Here is a 21,416-nt window from a genome sequence, read left to right as displayed (position 1 = left end):
CAGCTGCAATGTCTTGCCCCTATTTTACACCCAGTGAAAGATTTTTGAATGGACTTCAGAAGCCATTAGGAACCCAAATGTCGACTTGCACTTGCAAAATGTCTCTGGTTAATGTTTTCCTACCGACGCTCGGCTTTGCTCCCCGCCTGCCAGAGCTTCCTGTGACCTATTTGAAATATCACTCTCCTAAGTGAAAATGTGCCTCTCTTTTTCAAACTTGCAAAACTCACAAAAATAAATAGCCTAATTTGGCCAGTTAATAGCCCTCTCCTGGGGCTTTTCTCAGCAACTAAGAGGCCTTTTAAATACAACATTTGTGACTGCGTCATTAAAGCTCTGCATGATCCAAGCAGGGTAAACCAAAAAGAAAGAAATGTCTTATTTGATCTAAGTTTTTTTTTTAAATAGTGACACTAGAGACCCATTTATTTTTAATTACACAATTGCTTTATTAAAAGCCTAAATCCTGCAGTCCCTAGTCATTGCTCAGGCAAAACTGCTATCATTCAAGGAAGGACCTGTAGGAGTTGATTCTAAAAATAGGGCAGCTGACAAAGTCTGCCTTTCAAAAGGATTTGCTTTATTTTTGAAGGATTTCCCGAGTCTGAGAACTTGCTTCTACTTTGCCTTTCTGTTCTGCAGCTATTTGAGATGAGTGTAGAAGAACTGCCACTCCAGAAAGCAAAACCCACATCAGTTTTCCTCTCCCATTGAGTGCGCTGCCCTTTCTGCTCTTGGGAACCACTGCACACAGCTATGTTAGTATTTGCTTGCATCGGGAGGGATGGGTGAGGATTAGCTCTGGCTCTGTCCAAACCTTTCTCTGCACCAGCTGTTACCCCAGTAGGGTCTAGGGCAGAGCTTAGGGGCTGGAGCTYCCCTTCCACGTGCCTGCTCAGGGGATGACTTGCACTGTGCACAAGTCAGSCTTGTAGACCCCCAACGCTGTCCCTAAGCACCTCACACTGCCAATCCTGAAACACTTTGGCCTCATGGTCCTACCGAGCACCGTCTCCACTAAGATCCTCCCGGGATCAAGGTTTATTCCACCCATCTGTTGTAAGGAGCAAGTGGCCTTGATAGGGCTCCATGTCACGTCCTGCGACGCGGCTCTGCAGCCCYGGATTGCACATAGACATCCGAAGCAGTTCATTGGGACACTGGCAGCGGTGGGACTGAGCTGGCCTCTCCTGCCTTCCCTGTGCTCTTCGGCTGCTGTGGCACCCGAGCGCTTGGCTCTCTCTGGTCTCCATGTACAGAGCAGATCTCCTTGATAGCTTAGGACTGGGCTGCCAGCAGTAAGCAAGGGAGCAGGCTGGCCAGGACACATACATGGCACTATATTCCTGGGCTAAACTCCAGAGTCTTCAATTTTATTATCTAATTACCCAACCGAACTCGTTCATCTTTATTTTTCAGTCTTACCCTGAGACCTCAGTTTAAATGTGACTGCTATGCAAAGCACTGCCCAGATGCTCTCCACGTGGAAGAAATCACAGTTTCTCAGCTTTATTTGCTCAAAGGGTGTTTTCTTAGTGTAAAGGATGCATGGCAAAGACCCCAGCGCTGGCTGGTGGCAGAGGTCTGCATTGGTCTGTGTGCAGAGACTGAAATGGCTGCATTATCACAAGGAACTGCACTGGGAGAGCAAAAGGAACAAAACAAGCCTCAAATTTTATATTAAGATTGTGCAGCTAGGCACGTCTTCATCACCAGYGTGATGAAGTGGCATTAAATCGCATGCAAGGCTTTGTGATGTGGCTCTGTGTGATCTATAGCTTTATTACCAAGAATGAATAGCAAGAGATGCTAAATAAAAATGATGGGGGGAAAAAGAACCCCACAAGTTAATGAGACTTCTAAAACGTGTCCATGAAAAGCAGGGCCCAGCAGGGGCACCAACCCTGTCATCTTGTCCCTCTCTCGTCCCTGTCCTTGAGTGCTAAGGCTTGACCTTGGCCCGTAGCCATCCTCACCATGTGTTGCTATCAGGTACCTGCAGCCCACTGGGACCTGGGCTCCCTGGTTAGCATAACCCTGCCCATGGGAGGGACTTAGCCTATAAATAAGCTGCCTTTTTCCCCCCAACACACACCCCTGCTCCTCGTCTTGATTTCCTAGGGGAAAGCAAGTCCTGGCAGGTTCAGAGGGCATCCAGAGCAGGTAAATGGATAAAAGGGGCTGAAATAGAAAACTTTCCYCCAGGTCTAGCAGGATTTGTGTGTGCTCTCCACTTTGCAGGGCTGCTTTTAGGGGTGGGAGGGAGAGCGATGTGGCAGATGTTGCAGAGCAGGAGGCTGCTGTGGAGCCAGCTCGTGCAGCTTGGAGAGAGGAGCAACAGGAGAGGAGCCTGGCACGGCGCTTCTCCCACGGAGCCCCTGCAGCAGGAGCCCTCCGGGTGCTGCTCTCCAGCCCCGCGCGCAGAGGCCGGGGGCTCTGCTGGGAAGGAGCCTGGGGAAGGAGCCTGGGAGCTTTTGAGCTCAGCCTCTCCTCTGGGTGACYGCAGCTTCTAGCAGTGCAGGGCGAGCGAGCAGCAGGAGCAGCCAGGGACCTTCCCCAGGATAGGCCTTGCTCGTCTGTGCTGGCGATGCTTGACAAGGAGCTTCTGGAAGTGCAGCACGATTGTGGAGAGCAGCTCGGTCAGCACGTTGGAGCGAGTGGATCAGCAGCTGCATCAAGTGCAATGCTGAACGCCGCGCTCGCGGACACTCAGGGATGCCTCCCGACATGGCCACGTTGCGTTCCCTTTGCTCCTCTGGTGGCAGCACCACTGCTCCTGTCCTCGTCTCCTGTTTGCTGTTGTCTAGGCTCGCCCCAAGTGAAGAGCCGCTGCCTTCCTCGTCCCAGATGTTTCTCGTGATCTCTCCCACTCTAGCCCTGACCACAAGCAGCACTTGGAACAATTAACACCTTGTGCTCCTAACATCCTACCATTTACAAGGCAGCTGGTTACTAGGGCAACAACTGCACTTTTTTTCTTTCGGTGTATTGACTAAAACTCAGCGCTTTATATTAAAGGTAAAGAAAAATAATACTCTCTGTAGCAACAGTGAGTTACTACAGCATCTCTCCTGTAATCAAGATATCGCTGAATTATGGTGCTATAAACAAGCACTTCTGATATAACCACAAACACTGTGGGACATGTAACACATTGGCAGTATATTTCAAGTGACAAACTCATTTATTGTAGGGGAATGGAGGGGGGAAAGCACCTTTCCAGAAACTGCTGCAAGGAATTACAGCAAAGAATGACTGGAGCTTAAGGATGCAGAAGCAAAGTAATTCTCCCAACTTGACTGAAATGAAGAGCTTCAAAGTATGAGGATGATGACAGCAGGACTGGTAGCTCAGAAGGTAAAGACACAGGGGTTGATTATTCTCTCCCTCCCACTGCTATAAATCAAGAGTAATTCCATAGCACCTGATGGCATTACTGTGCCAAGTGACTGGTGTAATGAAGTCTATCCAGGACGTTTGGGAAGGAAACCCACAACTATCCCATTGCATTAGTAGCCATTGCATTATTAGCATAGCCAAAGTGGTGACTTCTTCCTTGCAGGTGGGACTTGAGTAGCAATCATAAATTATTTATTAGGTTACATACCTACYTGAGGGGTGAAAAAGCCCGGGAGCTCTAGATACAAAGTCAGTGGGTGCYAGATGCTGGGGAGGCAGAGAACAGGCTGGAAGCTGCTTGCCAAAGGGGTTTCATCTCTTCCAGGTGATGCTGGGCCCCTTTCTTCATTGGAAGAAGATGCTTTCCTGATGATGTGCTCTTACATTTGGTGAGTTTCAGGTTATGGACTTCCTTGTGCAAGCAGTTCATTTCTGCCTGTTGCTTCATTACTCCATGATGGGGTGTGTTTTGGTGGCAATCTGGTGCCTGCCTTATTAAGTGCTGTGAGCTGTCAGTAGTGACTCTCTCGGCTGCAATCAGGGCCCTAGATGATATAGGGGATGCAGGACAGGCTGGGCTGCTATTCAGTAATTTCCCAGCCATGTGCAAAGGTGCTTCTGCACCATGCAGTGGTAATGGGAGGAGCGGGAAGAGGGATGCTGTCTCCCTACATCCTTCTGGTAAACCTGCTCCTGGAGTTGATTATAAATATAATCATCTCTGTGCATACATAATTTTAATAATGGTTAAATACTTGTGATGAGGAAGTACTTGTGCTTAAAGTTCATCTCTGCTGTCTTACAGCCTATGTATTTATAACATTTGGTGTGTGAGGGATGGTGCCTTTGTCAAAGGGTCTGCCAGTAGTTTGCCAAGGAAGGTCTGAACAAAACAGCTGGTTCCAAACACTGACCTGTCATTATAAAATTTCCCTGGTCAGTACCTCAGATGAGAGAAATGTTGAATCCAGAAGCAACCCAGACACATATGCAAAGTTTGCAGGGAATCTGCAGGACTGTCTGCTCTCAACAAGGGACTCCAAAGTGGAAAAAAAAGCCCTTCATGGCCTAGTTGACCTAGTGAGAGAAGATGATTAGGATGAAAGGCTGGCTTTCTAAAATAAACCACTGCAAGAACATTGGGGTTCTTTACTGTTAGTTATAAGTGAGTTYGGGGTTAAAGGGAAAAAAGTTCCACTGCGGAGTTTACAAACCAGCACAAAAAGTGCATTGAATTGGAGCTGTTCAGCTTACAGACTTATAAAGGTTTTGCAAAAGAGCTCAAAAGTTTCTTGAATAATGCAATGTCTTTATTTTTGGGCTATCTGCAAGTGTTGAACTTCTTTGGATTTCAAAGCAAATATATGCATCTTAACAAAGACCACCTTGTGTCAGCTATCCTTAAAAATTATAGCACATAGATTAAAATAAAAAGTGTGTACTTATCCCTCCTGGGACACTGAGGAATGGAAAAGCCTTATCAGAATTCTTTAAACTCATCTTAACAGTGTTGAACCAATTATTTTGTTAAATCTGGGTTTGTTTTCTGTCTCTCAATGAGAACATTTGAAGYCTATCATCTCCACCATTTATGAGTTACCAGTATGCAAGTGTAAAATTGCCAATTGGAACATATGGTATCAGAGGGAACAAGGGGGAAATATCTGATTGCTCACACTCCCCAAACTCCAAATCGACTGCATTTAGTATTTTGCTCATGGTTCCTGCAGGGGGAAATAAAAGAAATCATCTCTGAGCTGAGACCTAGCACTGAACATTTCACCCTGAATAGGAATCTTTGAGAAACTTATAAGCAGCTGAAAGGGGAATAGAATAGAAACTACATTTCAGTTTCTTCACTAGGGTTGCAACTCCTGGAAGAACTCACCACCATTGCCATCAACAGAAAATCTCTGAACCTTACTTAAGTTTTGGTGCCTGATTTGGGAACGTGGTTGAAGGCCATGAGAAACTGATCTCCTTCATTATCGGAGGGACTATCARTGGTGGAGGAGCAGACCATGTCACCTGCATAATTCAAGGAGTTTGTGATCAGCTGCACTATTTGTTCAGGCACTTGCCGCGGATATGGAGCAGTCCTGCACAGCTGTGTATGATGTACCTGATAAATGGCTGAACCTGCAGTGTCAAAGGAGCCTAGGCTGGTGTGATGGTGGATGGATAGTGTGGCCTTACAGCTCTCCTTGTGYCTTGAAGCAGGGGCTTGTGAGATGAAGTATCCAGGAGCTGAAGCCCCAGTCTTTGTCTTTGCTGAGTGACAGTGAATGCTTTGGAGGAAGGTGGACAGGCACAAGGATTGCAACACTGTTTTCCACCCTGAAGTTTCTCACAGTAGCAGATTTTGGAATTCTGCTTATTCGAGGAAGGAGACAAAATAACATTGCTGAGACTTCCTGCTACTGCACAACTGCCTCACCTCCAGCCACTACAGGGGGGCAGAGCAAGGATGGGGCTGGAGAGCGGTTGTCCTTTGCCTGTGATCACTCCCACTCCCTTCCCAAGGTCTCGGTGAGGCTGGGCCCTTTGGCGGCTGCCAGCAGAGCTGGGCATGCCGGTATCTGGGCTGCTGGGGCCTGTTGGGGAGCCCTGGAAATGTGTTCTGCCTCTGAGCCATGAGTTGCTCGGCATGGCTGTCCTGCACATCATACTGTTGCCTGGAGCAACCTCTTTGCCTATGTTAAACACTGCTCTCAGCAGCGTCGCACAAGGGCACATGCCCTTTGAGATCGCTGGTTGATGTGAGCGTTTGCATTCTGCGTAGTCATGTTGTTCRTATAAATGGCCTGTGCTTTCTTGGCACTGTGAAATGCTTGGCCTCCACATACCATTATTGAGTCATTCTGCAGAGGGGGGTCCATTTATCCCATTACAGAAAATTATGATGGGGACCTTCTCTTTGTGAGTGATAGCAGGTTTCCCTCTCCTTTGATTTCCAGCACAGCAGAGGCTGATAGCCCTTAGCAGCTGGGCTGTAGGATGCAGGAAACATGCTTCTCGCTCATCATTCTGGCAGATTAGGGAGGGACTAAGCCTGCAGCCCTGGGAATTGGTGTGATCAAATCGCACAAAAAAAAGAGGCTTTCACTCCACAGCATGGATGGCTGTGTAGTGCCACGTGTACAACCAAATATATCTTTCCTGCCATTCAGACAGAAAGCAGAATGTTTTGGAGTAACTTCCTGGGAAGGGGGAGGAACAGATGTTTGAACCAGAAGCTTATGTGACAGTTGGGAGAGACAGTGTGGAAACGCACAGTTGAAAGGAGAAGTCTGATGGGAGTGTGATGACAGCAGCAGGACTCCAGTGACAGGGAGTGGGAAGGAGAACAAGCAGAGAGGAGTGTTACTTAGAAAGCTGAGCAAAGTGCACAAGAAGATGTGTCAGGAAAGCGTCAGCAAAAGGAAGGGAGGAAATGTGAGAGCAGAGACAGGCCTTGGGATCTGTCTGCAAGGATGTGTGACCTGTTGCCTGACAAATGGAGAAAGGAAAGCCTTTTAGTCMTTTGCCTTCCTCCGCTGAGTTGATTATCCTTTCAGCCAAGCTAGATGGTCGGCTGTGGTGGAGCTCTTCTAGCACTCAGGTAGCACTTGGGAAGGGTAAAGCTGCTACAGTGCTTTAAAGCACAGAGGTCCTGGGATAAACAGGCTCTAAGAAMTGCAGCATGGGCTTGAGGTTGCCCGTGTCTTTCTTCAGCTCAGCATCTCTTCAGAGTAACACAGTTGCCTTGGGATTTCTGGATGCTGAAAAATGAAGATCAGGTACATTGGCCTCACAGGCTTCCTCTCTGAAAACAAGCGTTGATCTTGAGAGTGGGATGCGTGAGGAAAGGCAGAGAACAAGTGAGTGCRAGTCCCGCCTGCAGCAGGGAGGGACCTCTGAGGCAGCGCCTTGCCCTGGCGACATAAATCACCTCTCTGCAGTGTCCAGTTTTGCCTTAGTTCAGCAGATATGCAAGGCACCTCGGGAACATGCCACTGGAGCACAAGCCCTGACGTTAGAGTTACTGTGAGCGGCAGGGAGGGAGCCGTGCTAACTTCTCCTGCAGATGGCCTTTCAAATGCAGTTTTACAGACCCTTTTTTCAACTCAGATCCACCACTCCACGCCTAAGGGTGTCTTCAGAGGGGCAAACTGGATGGTTTTGCTTTGTGTCTTCTTCAGAGAAGGGGAGGAATTTCTTTAAGTATGAGATGACTTGAAATACATTAGCTAAGTGATTGCGGATAGATGCGGAGGACTCAAATCAACAGAGAATGTGGCAGGACTGGTGATTCTCCCCCCACCTTYGTAAAAACACATTTATTTCTTGTTGTGAAAACCTGATAAATTAGGGGGTGGGCATGGCTGTATTTCCTGCATGGATGTGAGGTGAAGGGCCTCACCAGCTGGCAGAACCAATCTCTTGGGTTGGCTTTGGGACCTTTCAGCCTCCCCGGACCGTCAGCAAAGCCTTGCTGCTGGGAGGTCCTGTGGCTGAGGCTGGGRTACAGGGAGGCAGAGCTGCTGGGAGAGAGGCTGGGAGAGGCCTGTGGCTGAGGCCCAGCCAGCCACACATTGATTTATTTATTTTAATGGGGGAGCAGATGGGGAGGAACACAAGGTAAGAGCAGGGAGAGCCCTCCTCAGGAGGGCATGTGCTTTTGGCACACAAACACCATTGCATTTGATCGTATGTGTTGCTTGTGCCCCTCGGGCACACAGGGGCTGAGGGGCTGCACCGGCACCTCAGGTTGCTGCAGGAACTCTGCCAGGCTGATGAGGGAGGTCCCAGGTGGGTGATACCTCTCTTGCCTTTCTGGTTGCCCCATCTTGGAGCGATTGAGGAGGGCGGCAGGAAAAGCAGGCATTTATCCTGACTTCCTGCTCTTGGGAGCAGCTTCAGGTTTGRGACCTGCAACAGTTGCTGAACTGGTAGCAAACCAGAACTCCCTGGGGCCTGATGTGCACAAGTTTTCTCATGCAGTAATTACCAACTTGTCACCTCAGTGCCAGCTCCAGAGCCAGGCTGTGTTGGCCAGGCCATGGAAGGACATGGAAGAGCTGTCTTCCCCCATGACAACAAACAAGTTCCCCCTGGCTGATCCCGTCTGCTGCCATCAGGCCCAAGGGCTGTGCTGAGCGGGGTCCCGGCTGGCCAGGGTCAGCCCATCCAGCAGCTGTGGAGCCCCTTGTGAGGTGCTCTGGATCAGCAGGCCATGGCAGTGCCAGGGAGGTGGGTGCTATCAAGAAACAGCTTGACAAGGGCTGTTCGCACAGAGATTTGGAGGGTCCTCCTGTTCTTCCTCCTCCTCATGGGGAGYAGATGCCACAAGTCCGTGCCAAAACAAGATGGAGATGATGTCAAGGCGAAGTAGGCCTCATCTGTCCTGTGGTGCCCATCTCGTGTGCAGGTCTCAGYCTAGGGGGAGCAGCCATGGATGGCTGTGACCGAGCAGTACTGCCAAGGCCTTCCCAGTCTGCACTGGCTTTTCCTCCCACTGAGGCTCTGGTGTGGGGTGTCCTTGTGAGGGTCTGCAGGCCCACAGGGTGGTGGGGAGCCAGCAGGGTCACTGGAGAGCAAGTGCTCTTGGAGGGAAGAACCTTGTGTCAGGATAGGCCTGAGAATTCCCCAGACATTTTGCTTTGTWTAGTAGAATTGCACCTTTCTTGCCACTACCTTGCATAGGATCTTGGCCTTTGACTTCAGCAGCAGTCGGATCAAACCCAGTGTGTATTTTCTGATTTTACTTGTGCAGCTACTGAAATTAAAAGCTTGTGAGTGAAGACCTGTCTTTCCTGCAGCCTGAATTCAGAATAACAGAATGGCCTTTAATCTCTAGAGATAGTTTAAGAACCTTCTCAAGGTCTGTGCTCCTTGTAAAAATAGAAAAAATAATTCATACAATCCTTGCCGTGTCTGACAGAGCTGGCAGTCTTTGTTCTGCATAGTACACGGCTCTGTGTACCAAATTAATCAGGGATTCAGCTCCATGCTGCCTTGTACCTGCAGCCTGGTGCCTCGTCAAATCCTGAGGAGATGCTGGAGCGTTGTTGGGAGAGCAGGCTGCGGAGCAGTGCGTGTGATCTCTGCCTTGGCCGTGCCAGCCCGGGCTTGCTTGGATTTCCTTAGGACCAGTGGTGTAAGCTGCTCTTGCTTTCGCTGCAGTTGCACTCGTCGAGGAATGGAGCAGTATATCACATTGTGTTTTATGTGTGCCCTGGAAAGGGAGCCCGAATCCCCTTCCTGCACACAGAGCTGACACGCTGGGAGCCAACACACAACTCTTGGCAATTTTTTAATTTACTATAAACCTCTTAAATGAAGACTGTGGGATTTTTTTGTTTACCATGTTGCTATATGGAACCAATCACTATAAATTTAAATGGAGAGCTGGAAGGAGCACACTTACCTTTTATATAATAACTGTGAGAGAGTGCCACTGCCGAACTGCTGTTAGGGTCATTCAGACCTTCTCAGATTTCATTGCAAAACATCAGGCTGCGAGAGGTACTGTAAGGGTGTGATTATTCTAAGAGGGTAAGTAGTAGTGAGCGTTGTCGACCAAAATTACTACAACAGACAAGTTACCYTGAGTAGCTGGCAGTGAAGGAAGCTGAGAAGCACAATCTGCCTTGCAGGAATACAGTGGTAAGGCAGTGTTGTCTTTGTGTGGAGCCATCTGATTTTTATGTGGGTCTGTGCAGATGAGTAGCCATGTGCTTACATCGCTGTCGGGAGTGAGGTGACTCCTCAGACCAGGGAGGTGTCAGTCCCCTGCTCAACATGGAGCTGTGAACTCAGAGACAGGAGCATAGGGCACAAGTCTTGCTAATGCCCAAGAAGTGCTTCAAACTTGTGCGAGTGGTTTGAGATGCTAGAAAGTAATGTCCCCTATTTTGTGGGATCTGCTGGTAAAGACCTGTCTTAGGAGTGGTCACACTGCTAGAAGAGAGAGGCTTTCTGTTAACTTCTGATTAGACAGAGCCACCGTTTCCTTCCAGCTGCATTGGTGAAATGAGCGACGTCTTCCATCTGCTCATTGCCACCCCATTTGGAGGAGACCACAGTCACTGTGCTCAGTTGAACAGTGTTGGTGGGCCCAGTGCAGTTGCTCTCTGCCCGTCCCAGGCTGGCTGCGCTGGGCTTGGTGACGGAGAAGTCACCTGGGCTGAGCAGAGGAAGCTGCAGCTCCGGCCAAGGGACACGACAGCTGTATCCAGTGCAAGAAGTCTGATACTCAGCTATTTACTTGGTGATGTGCTATCACTGCGCTACTACTGAGCTCCCTTAACCTACTTAACTGAAAGCTTTCCTTCTGAGTAGAGTATAGCTTGGACTTAGTGCACGAGCTGATGGTTCACCACGAAGTCACTACTTTCTTGTCACAGCAAAGCCCAAGGCCCCACAAGACTACAAAACAACAGTGCTGGGAGGCTGCCACGGGAGTGTTTGTAGCTACCACGCTCAAGTACTGTCTGTGGCACTTGGCCTCAGTAAGGACCAGGCATACACAAGTTTTTCAGGGAGCAGGCAGGCTGCAGCAATGGTGTATATGTGCTCCTACTGTGCCTTGAGCTTTGCCTGTGACTGAGATTTTGATTTTTGSCTCCCATATGATTTTCCTGTGGTGACACAGGCACCTTGGCGCTCGCTCTGACAACGCGGGTTCTTGGCASGGAAGGCAGGTTTGTAAGGAGGCTCTGAGCGCTCTGCTGTGAGAGTGCCTCCAGTGCTGGTTGTGTTTCTCCCCCTCGTTCCTCCCATTTCCAAATAATTTTCATGCTGGGAATAAATCTGAGTGCATAACAATAATGTTCAGCATATGATAACCAGAGACAATTGCATACGTACAAGCAGCCACATGGAAAACAAATGAGCTGAAGGAAAGACAGGAAAGGAATGCCAAATGAACCAGAGACCATGCTTGCCATGTTCACAGTAAAGCCAAATAACTTTGCCATTTCCATATACACTTTTCCCAGGAAAMTGGGATTCATAGTTACAAAGTTTTTTGTCTTGCCAGTTTATATGATGGTGAGAAAAAACTGTCTCCCACCAACCAATATACTATGACCAAAGTAATACTAATGTGAATTCTTTCCTGAGTGTCGTCTGCAGAATTTCACAGAATTCTGAAAGGTTTTGTAACTTGAGGTCAGGCTTTTGACACTGGTTTATAGATTAAAGAAAAGCAAGGTCTAAAGCTGTTTAGTTATTTTTAAATAACAAATATACCAGGCTGCTGGTGCCATGAAAATGTGCTGTCTCTGACAATACGGAAAAAGAAGCTAGGTAGGTTTTTGATTTATATGTGTGTGTTTGGGTATAAAATCTTTTCAGTTTGTTTTTCTGTCTTGTACAATTGAGGGCAATTTTCTTTGAAAGACTTTTATTTAAGAAAAGGACAAAGCTGAGATACTTCAGGAGAATTTTGACAGACATCTTTTTCTTGATATGAGAAGTAATAATCAAAAAAAGATATAGATGTCAATGGGATCTTTGACAATGGGCATACACTACACACCCTTGATTTCAAAAGAAGATACTACAAATCTGAAATAGGCTGACAAATCTAAAATAAAATTAAAATAGTTGAGAATTTTTAGGGAAGTTCACCTTCCTTTAATATTATGATGATTCATAATGTGTACATAGACACATAGGTGTCTCTATAAGTAATATAAAGAATATGAAGACACACACAAATTAGAACTTAAACACACGCATTTTAGAAAGACTTTTGCTGGAAATATGTTATTCACTCATTGTAGTGTTCCTCTACTCCCATGCAGAGCAGGAATTAATCAAGTATGTTAGCAAAGCACATGTTCGACAAATGTCAAGTAAGAATTCTTCAGGAGTGCTTAGCAGAAATGGTTATGGTCCTTRTTATTTTCCCCCAAATAAATTTTCTTCATACATCATCAAGGATAGCTACAAGCACACCCTGGTGGGAGGCCAAGTTTGATAGAGTGACACAGTTTGTGGCTCAATCTGATATTTGCTGGAGGAAATCATGTTTTTCAATGGTGTCAAGATATTCATGTAATCCCCAACCATGCATTGCAACATGCTGCTTCCTCTCCTTCATTGCTTCATCATCCTGTTGACTTCTTTACTTCCCTTTTTGCTTGCTGTCAGAGTCTAATACCTCCACAGTAAAGCAGAAGGATTTAGCCTCATCCTCTTTGATTCATGTTCTGGTATCTTAGCTCAAATCCATTCTCCTTGCTGGCCATTGCTTGGGAGGGACATGGACGTTTGGGGCTTCACAGCATTTTCCACCCACTTGTGGTACCTTTGGCACTTGCTGGCAGCAAGGTCTGAACCAGCAAAGAGGTCTGTGAGAGAATTTTCTGGGATTTATTCAACTATTCTGGTGGATTTTGGGGTCCAGGATTTGAGGGAACTACTTTTAAAGGTAGTTTGGGATGTACAGAGGTTGGTGCCATACCTTGATTACAGTGCAGCTGCACACAAGGTGCAGTTACTGAGAATCTTCTTGCCTTCTTGGTAGTTTAATTGGAGTTATTTAGTTAATTGTGTGCATTCCCTTTGAGCAGAGTTGAAGCCAGAATCATGCAAGTGAGCAGTATTTCACAAGCAGAGTCTCACTCAAGGCTTCCCTCGCAGGAGAGCCTACCTGCATCATCCAACAACTTGCAGGGTTCGAGCTGCTGTTTTCTGTCTGTTGCTATGGTGAAATGATAGTACCAAACTGATACCTAAAAGGAAACAATTTTCTGAACAGACTTACGAGAAGAAAAAACACATAGGGCACAGAGAGGTCAGGGAAAAGAAAAGGTTTAAGGGGCTTTGAGGGGGTTCTCATTCTCATTTTAACTGCAGATCCAGCTACTGCTTTGAAGATAATACAGGAGTCATCTTGTGCACTGTCACTCTGGTGGATTTTATTTATGACTAATTAAATGTTTTGCTAAAGTATAAAGTTTTATTACTTACATTTTTAATTTCTTTTGGTGAGGATATGTGCATATGGGGTACATCCATCTTTTGCTTTCCATCAGTTTTAGAGATCTTATGTCCCGAAAGTGCAGTGCTGGTGACAGATCAAGAAAAACTGCTTTAGGCTCTTCTTTTGCYGGACTCATTCCATTTATGTCCCTCTGGCAATTACTGTTGTAACAAGTAGAGCTTTCCTAAAGTTCTAATGTGATATAATACTAGCATATTTCCTAACCATGTTGGAATCACCCAAGTGTCTCCTGTTTTCTTACAGCTAGATGTTCCACCAGCTTAAAGTGATGGTCAGAACAGCCCGTCTGCACTACGTGATCCAACAACCGATCAGTCTGGGAGCCTGACAAGCCAGGAAAGGGACTGTGCTCTAGGTCAACTATTCTGACAGAGAAAACTTGTTCTTCCTCCTTAGCCAAGAACTCTGTACGTGACCTCTATGGTGAGACCGACATCTGGAGACAGGTAGTTACGTTGCAAAGCATTTATTTTTATGGTCTGCCCCAAAACTTTGTTCAGAAATGTATCATGACACAGTGCTGCACCAGGATTAGGCTTCTTGAACAACAGTCTCTTCTTTCATACATTTGAACTTGAGAGGTGTAATTGCCCCCATGCAGCACAGTGCCCCACTTCTCTTGTGAAATGTGTGCAGTGGTGGAATTGAAGAGAAAAACATCAACACTTTTGTCCAGATATTGCTAGCAGTATCAGAGTTCATAATTGGGAGAAGAGTTGTGTGATGATCAGAAGGCATCTCTGATTATAACAGTTTTTCAGGACTGGGAACTAAACATACAAGAGCAGCATTTCTGCCCCAGCACCAACCCATCTGATTGCTTCTGTTTAGTGTCACTTCAGTGTATTCTTAACTAAGCCTTAACTGTAACACCACCAGGTTCTTTCTAATGTGAGGTCATGTCTCCTTTTGCATCTAGTCCTTTGCTGGACTGCTGTTGGGTTGTAATTGCATTGGATTCCTAATAGAGTTTCTAGGTCTGCTGTCACAGCGTGTTTGGGAGAACTTGTGTTGCATTGAATGTGGTCTTGATTACTTGCCAATTAAAGTGCAAGGAAAACACTTAAAATCTTCTCCTTTAAAACTGCCCCTAGACTTCTCCTCTGAAGTCTATGAGAAACTTGTGGAGATTATTTCTACCTGTCCTGTCTTCCTTCTCCTCCTGATTGTGGGTAAATGCTACTATTTTTATTTTTCAATCAGTGTTTTTAGTGTTAATGACATTGTTCCTTTTTTGTGTGATTCTTTGTACACAAAACTGGAACAGAAATGCCCTTTCGAGGTTGAATCCTGCTCATTTACACTACCAAGTTGTTGGGGGCGAGAAGGCTTTAGATAGTGTCTCTGCAAAAAGAAGATAGGTGGAAACATGTGATCCTGTGGCAGCTGAGCATAGAAATGTCTGGAGAAAGAGCRTTGTGGCAGGAGGGACCTGTTGGATGAAGGTTGCTGCGAGGAGCAGGGACCATAAGGAGGCAGTACGCAGGGGACACCAACACCACGAGTCTGGTAGTGCAGGAGGTTCTGTGCTGCGGTGCCTTATCTCCTGGAGCAGCTCTGCAGGGAGAAACGGCCCTCTTGCCACCCATGGGCACCTTGGTAGTGTGTGTTGGGAAAGAGCCGTGTCTGGGGTGTGAAAATAAGCACAAACAGGATGGAGGAGAAGGGAGAGCAAGTGAAAAGCCACAAAGGGTAGGGGCAAGGAGACAAGGAGGAGGGTGAGCTCACGTGTGAAGGTAACGGCGTGTTGGTTTGTCCTGCATGTGTTTTGGTTTGTCTTGCCTGTGTTTCTGCCACAAGGAGGTTTTGAGTTGCCGCAGTTATTTTAACTTGCATTTCTCCATGCCCAAGAAGTACATTTGACAGTAGTTATTTCTGTGAGTGCAGTTGGGAGCATATCCTATTCCTGCAGAGGTATCAGCGCAATGGGATGTGGCAGTACAGGATAGCAGGCTGCACCACCCTATTTTAGGGGGGGTCGTCTGTTAAATTGGACTTATATTTAAATCAGTGGAACATTAGGTTTCCCATAGTTGGGCTGGGACTAGTTCAGCCTGTGTCTCTGAACTTGCATGCTGGCAAGCTCCTTAAACACCGCTGCTAATTTTATTTTCTATTTTCAGCACGTATTTAAGATAACTCTTTTTGTTTAATAGGTTAAAGAGGAAATACTCTCACTGGCTGAGATCCCAGTGAGCAATTATAAATATTTTACTATAGTTATAAGAACTTGGAATTCAGCCTTAGTCTGTGGGCATTAGCGAATCCATGTGTGGAATTTCCATGTGTTGTAAAGAATAGGAGGGTTTCACATGAATTAGGAGGGGATTTTTGCTTGATTTTGCTGAATTCAAACTCTAAACTAAAAGAAAAAAAAAAAGTTCTTGTAAAGCAAACCTCTGCAAACAGCTTTGGACCTTATGGGTTAGAAAAGGGTTAACTGGGACTCTTCATCTCTATTGCGTGCTAACACAGAAAGTCAGTGATGGGAGAAGCTAGGTCCAAACGGGAAGCTTTTGAAATAGCCCCCTAACTAGCCTAATGAATATGCTGCTGAGCCAACAGGTCATTTAACACTTCTCCTGTTGCTATTGTCCAACCAATCTTAAATGTCAGCTCTGTCATTCTGATAGGCTGCTCTTGCTTGAAAAGCTTTCCTGGCTTTGTTAGCTTGCTAAGAGGGGGTCCCCCCCATCCTCATTCCTAATTGCTGGTACAACCCCACCCATGTATTTATATGAGCCTTTACRTTCAGGTCAAGCCTTCGCTAGACAATTTTACCAGGGGGCAGTGGTCGTGAGGAGATGTGACCCAGACGGAGGTGGAAGCATCAAATATAGTGGTAACGATACTGCCTCGAACTGGTTGTGATATAGTTGTGATGCTATTCCCCCGGGCGGCAGGTTAAGGTAGGCAGCTACGGGGATCAGAGGACAGCRTGCTGGGGTAGCTGCCCACGCTCCAATGATTTTCCAGAGCTGAGCTGCTGGACTTGCACTGTCCACGAACCGTTCGACCCTGGTGTGGCGCAAGCCTCGGGGTGTGAATGCTGCTGTGGGAAAGAACCTTTCCGCTGATACTCGCAGCCGGGCAAAACCCGCACAGCAGGGATGGGTGGCCCCTGCTGCAGGGTTTCCACCGGGAGCCCCAGCACATCTTCCCTGTGCCGATGTCGGCTCTCCAAGTTGCTTGAATAAACATTTCACAGGAGCTGAGTTGCTTACCTGATAGAACTGAATATTGATCTGAAATATTTCTGTGATCTTTCTCACCCTGCAGACAGCAAGCACGCATCTTCTTGGAAAACTTTTAGGTATTTTTTTGTGTCACCCAGTACATTCAGTGATTTAGAAGGACTCAGAAAACTGCTTCTTAGCTAAGGTGGACAGCAGGCAGCTGGTCCTGACTTTCTAGTAGGATTTTTTTCATGACTTTTATACTCCTTGTATTGAAGAGATTCCTTGGTGCAATGGACAGGAGTACTGTAACATTAATAGTGTTTAATGRTCCTAATTTAACAGCAAAGGAATCAGCTTGACATATTCAAAAACTGGGTAAAGGACAAAAGGACTGACAGAGTATTAGTATTCAATACCTAATTGCAGTTATTTGCACAAACAGATTTTATTGGCCTTCTCATATTTGCATCAGCTGGAGGATAGAAAGGTAGAAATTCATGTATCAGCATTGGAAAATTAAGGCTGATGGGTGTAATATCACAATTCCAAGACTGTGCTGCTGCAGACCAGAAAGCCTTTCCTGGCTGTTACCATTGATGTTGCCAAATCTGACCCCAAGACACTGCTTGCTGTGGCAAACTGCTTGGCAATGCCATGTGCCTGTGAGCTGCCCCTCCAAAATGGGAACCAGGTACCGCTTTGTATTCCTCACAGAAAATATCGCCMGTGTTTGGGAAGCTTCTCAAACCACCACAGCAGCTCATTTAGGGGATATTGTTGAATGAAAGACTCTAGTCATTTTCCTGTGGTTCCAGGGAACTTCTAATTCACTGAGATGCTTGGAAATGTCAGCGTGTGAGTTCACACCAGCCTCTTCCTGGCTATTCATGACTGATGCTACCAATGCTCAAGGTGGCCACAGCAATGAGCACGCTGCAATCTGACCAATATTGAACGAAACTACTGAGGACCTGGCATCAATTCTCATCAACCGTTCAGCTGAAGTCGTGCCTAGTGCTGAGCTAATGCCTAGCAAAACTGGCCAGGGGTCAAGTACAAGTTAATGTCAGGCTGACTTTCTACATCAGCACAGTCTGGATTTAAACTGGGATGTTTGTTAACAGCCCTGAGAAAATAATCTCTTACACTCAATTGCTTCCCTTCAGAATCTCTRTGAGGCACGCATCGTTTCACCAACAGCAAGGGCATGCTCGAGGTACCTTGTTAAAATGGTTTGAGTCCTTCCAGGAAAGCTGGTCAGTGGTGGAGTAGATGTTTCTTCACTGCACCCATCCTAGGGGAAGTTCCACAAAAATCAAATATGGCTATGGTCCTTTTTAACAGTCCTGGTGTCTTGAACAGCTTAAGTGCGTGGTTGGTCTTATTTTGCTAGCAATATGACACAAGTGCAGGAAGATAAGAGCTGTGAGAGGGCCATCCCCAGCAAGCTGTGGCTGGTGTTCAGATGAGATCTGCCTGCTCTYGGAAGAACAGCTGAACTTGCTTGGTCCTGGGGAGAAGAAGGCATTTCATTTCATAATGAAACAGGTGACTTCCTGAAGTGGAAGTGTACTTTCAGCGTAATCCATTGATTTGTTGAAGGTCACTCTACCTGTGATGAGATATCATCCCATCTTGGCRACTCATGACTTTGCATCTCCCCCGCTTCTTGGGCAGCACCAACATGATCTAYGTGGGCTGGAAGCCTTCAGTGCTTGCCAGCTCCAGCTGGGACAGACCTTTGTTGTGTCTCAGGAAGAAGCTCCTGCAGGGGTGTTCAGGTGTGGTGACCTGAGCCTTGCCACAGGATGCAGGTGGTCACCCAAAACCCAGCACGTGCCTGTTCATCGGCTGGAGCTTTCAGAAGCAGGGTGCAGGACTGTACATTAAGCTCTCCTGGGATCGCCACAAACCTCACTGCCTTCTACGCCAAGAAGGTGGCACCATGAAACTTCTTTTTGTTTTGATTGTTCTTTTCTTGCCTCCGTAGTTACTGCTCCTATAACTACATAGTAGTTATAGGAGTAGTTATAATATATGGTAATTTGTATTATTAAAAAAAAAGTAAAAGCAAACCCAAACTTCTCCTTGGGAGTCACAAAGTAAACCCCTTTCCTCTCCTCAACCAAGACCAGGATGTTTTCTAAGATGCAGTTCAGCAAGGTAACAGAGCCAATATGTTGACTTATGTTGACTTTGTGCCATCAAAATGAGTAGTGCTCCCTGCTCCTGACTGTATCCTGTTCTATCTTCCTTTGCCTTGCTCAGGCACTTATCTGACCCCTTGGTCTGATGGGTCAGTTCACTAATACAGCAGAAAACTAACCTGGCAAAAAAAAAAAAAAAAAAAGTTATGTTAAAAAGAGGGGTTTTTTGAGGGTTGGGGAAGGAAAGTATGTGTGTGTGGTTTGGCTGGTTACTTGGATGGTTGTATTAGGCTAGTGAGCTCCGAGCGGGGTTGGGTGAAGGCCGGAGCTGGGGAACCCTGTGACCTGCAGGAGGCTGTAGCAGCAGGTCACATTCACCCATCCAGCCTACCAAGGCTTTTCCCTGGGCACCTTGGGGAACGTGCTCAGATCCAGGGCACAGAGTGTATGAACCTGCCCAGGACAGAGAAGCTCTTTCAGCAGAGAGGTTTCAGGAGGTATCAACTTCCCCTATGGGGATTATAGCCATCCATTTGTTTCCTGGTCCTTCTCCCTGCTTTCAAAACCATGCTCTGACTGTTAGGACAAAACTTCCCAGCTGTCCCTCAGCTACCRAAATACCTTCTTTGGCCCTTGACCGGCAGTCAAAACTTTCCTGGCGTTCCTGGAAGAAACATCTTTGGTAGCGTCTCCCTTGGCCTCGGGGGAACAGGAGGGATGCTCGGGGGGTGCACGGCAGGATTGCTTGTTTGCTGCCGGAGTTCTGTCCTGAGCAAGTGGTTCTGCAGCCGGCGCAGCCAGGCAGCCCCTCCGGCCTTGGTAGCACCCCAGCCTCCTCGTGCACCTTATGGTGTGACTGTCATGCGAGGAGGAAAGGGTTTTGGAGCAAAGAGAGTGCGACCCAGTGCCAAGGAAAAAAAATCACTTTAATTATTCAACTAGTTTGAAACACTTTAAAGTGTCCCTAAAAATAGGTAAGAGGGATGTTTATCAGCTACAAAGGGATTAACATGCAGTAGTGTTGCTTGTCTTATTTTATGATGATGCTACAGAATAGAGTCCCTCAGGTAGCCTCATTAATGTCTATGAATGAACCCCTCATTTTCTGCTTTTGGTTTTAGAACATAGAAATAGGGCGCCAGGCTAGTAAGAGGAGTTTTACCATATGTGCTTTGGAAAGCCTGAGGACGTGGGTGTAGATCTCCATAAACCTCAGTGGTTCTGGGTATGGATGACAAATGGATCTGGGCTTTCCTACACAAGCAGATTGGATATACCCTAAGGGAGAACCTGAAGCAGAACTTGGGCAAAAATCACCACTGACATCCTGCATGTTTAACTAAGCTTCTCCATGAAGCCATCAACTGCACATGCCACCAGTTGCTTTGAGCTCTGCTGGCAAAGGTGCCCTGTGAGCAGACCACGTACGTTGCAATCACCACATGCACTTCCAGAGCCCACGTCCGCGTCTCGGCGCCGGGCGGAGGCTGCTGCCCGCTATCTGCTTCTCAAAGAGGGCAACAGTTTCTTCTGGCTATCTCAGGAGGAGGACGGCAGTTACACCCAGCCTGGAGCAGCATGTGTTGCTTTCTGAGACTTGCAGCTCCAGCCCTAAAATAACAGCTCTTTTTTGTGAGCCAACCAACAATTGTGGTCAGCCGCTATTACCAGTTCAACCATTGGCGTTTGCTCTATAGGAAGTGGCTCCTCGGAGAACGCCCGGGGAGACTCGGCCCCAGCGTGTGCAGGGTTTGTGGCAGCCAGAAGCGAATGGTTACAGATTTCCTCAAATGCAAACAGCCTCTTTATGGAAACAACTGGATCCCAGGAAGCTAATAGCAAACAAACTGGAAATAGTGTAGAAACAGTAACTGCAGTTAGTGGTGTGGGATTTTTTTTTTTTTTTTTTTGAGATGAATGAGTGGGTAAAATTCTCTGATCCCGCTATACCCTTCCCTCGCACATTGTTCTCTTTGTAGTCCGTTCATGTACATGTGTAGCGGTTGTCACTGGAGTTCCCTTTGGGCTCCACCGCGCTGCCTCAGGGACACAAGTCACAAGGAAGGGGCCAGCGGGGGCTCCCGCGTGGCCCGCGGGACAACGCGACCGCGGGGCACCCCCCGCGCCGCGGCCGCTCCGACCGCAACCACGTGGCAAGGAAAGTTCTGTGGTGGGAGAGTCGGGGAAGAATGGGGGGACTGGGGGGGAGCGGGGGCTGCGCGGGGCGCGCTCCCCCCCGCCCCCTGCCCCGCGCGCCAACTTTTCCGCGCCGCGCGCTCGCGCGTCCCCGGCGGGCGCTCGTTTTGAATGAATGACCTCACCCGCGGCGGCCAACGGGCGCGCGGCGCCGCTTAATATTCATGAGGCGGCGCGCCAATGAGCGGGCGAGGAGGTTGTTTTAAACGGCAGAGCCCCGCAGCCAATCAGGCCGCTCTCGTAGGCAGCCAACGCGAGGCTGAGGCGCCGCGCCGAGCCCCGCGTCGTGCCCTGCGCTCCGCTCCTGTCCACACTGCCGCGAACAATACAGGTACGTTCCGCGGCGCGGCCGCGCGCGGGGGGCGGCTGCCGCGCCCGCCCCGCCCTGCCCGCGCCCGCCGCCACGCTCCCTGCCGCGCCGCGACGTTGCCTTTCTGCTTTTATCTTTTTTCCCCTATTTTTTTAATTTTTTTTCCCCATGTTGCTTCCGTCCTCTGA

At 47.6% G+C, this 21,416-nt stretch overlaps 1 protein-coding gene across 2 annotated transcripts in view; it reads left to right on the top strand.

Annotated features, from left to right (window-relative positions):
• The first annotated feature begins 3,255 nt into the window (after positions 1–3,255).
• Positions 3,256–21,416, top strand: part of HMGB3 (high mobility group box 3) — a 23,976-nt gene continuing 5,815 nt past the window's right edge. The window contains exons 1-3 of one of the 2 annotated variants that reach the window (XM_026038914.1): positions 3,256–3,357; positions 3,725–3,788; positions 13,640–13,842. In XM_026038914.1, the coding sequence (XP_025894699.1) occupies positions 13,817–13,842 (26 nt within the window). In that variant the 5' untranslated portion in view covers positions 3,256–3,357; positions 3,725–3,788; positions 13,640–13,816. Of the gene's footprint in view, positions 3,358–3,724; positions 3,789–13,639; positions 13,843–21,147; positions 21,250–21,416 lie in introns of those variants that run through there. The other variant, XM_026038915.1, reaches the window with a different exon arrangement.

The sequence above is a fragment of the Nothoprocta perdicaria genome, unplaced genomic scaffold, assembly GCF_003342845.1.
Source record: "Nothoprocta perdicaria isolate Ctin4 unplaced genomic scaffold, notPer1 scaffold_22, whole genome shotgun sequence".
NCBI lineage: Eukaryota > Metazoa > Chordata > Aves > Tinamiformes > Tinamidae > Nothoprocta > Nothoprocta perdicaria.
Note: the sequence above shows the minus strand (reverse complement) of the source record. Positions and strands in the feature narration are given on the sequence as shown.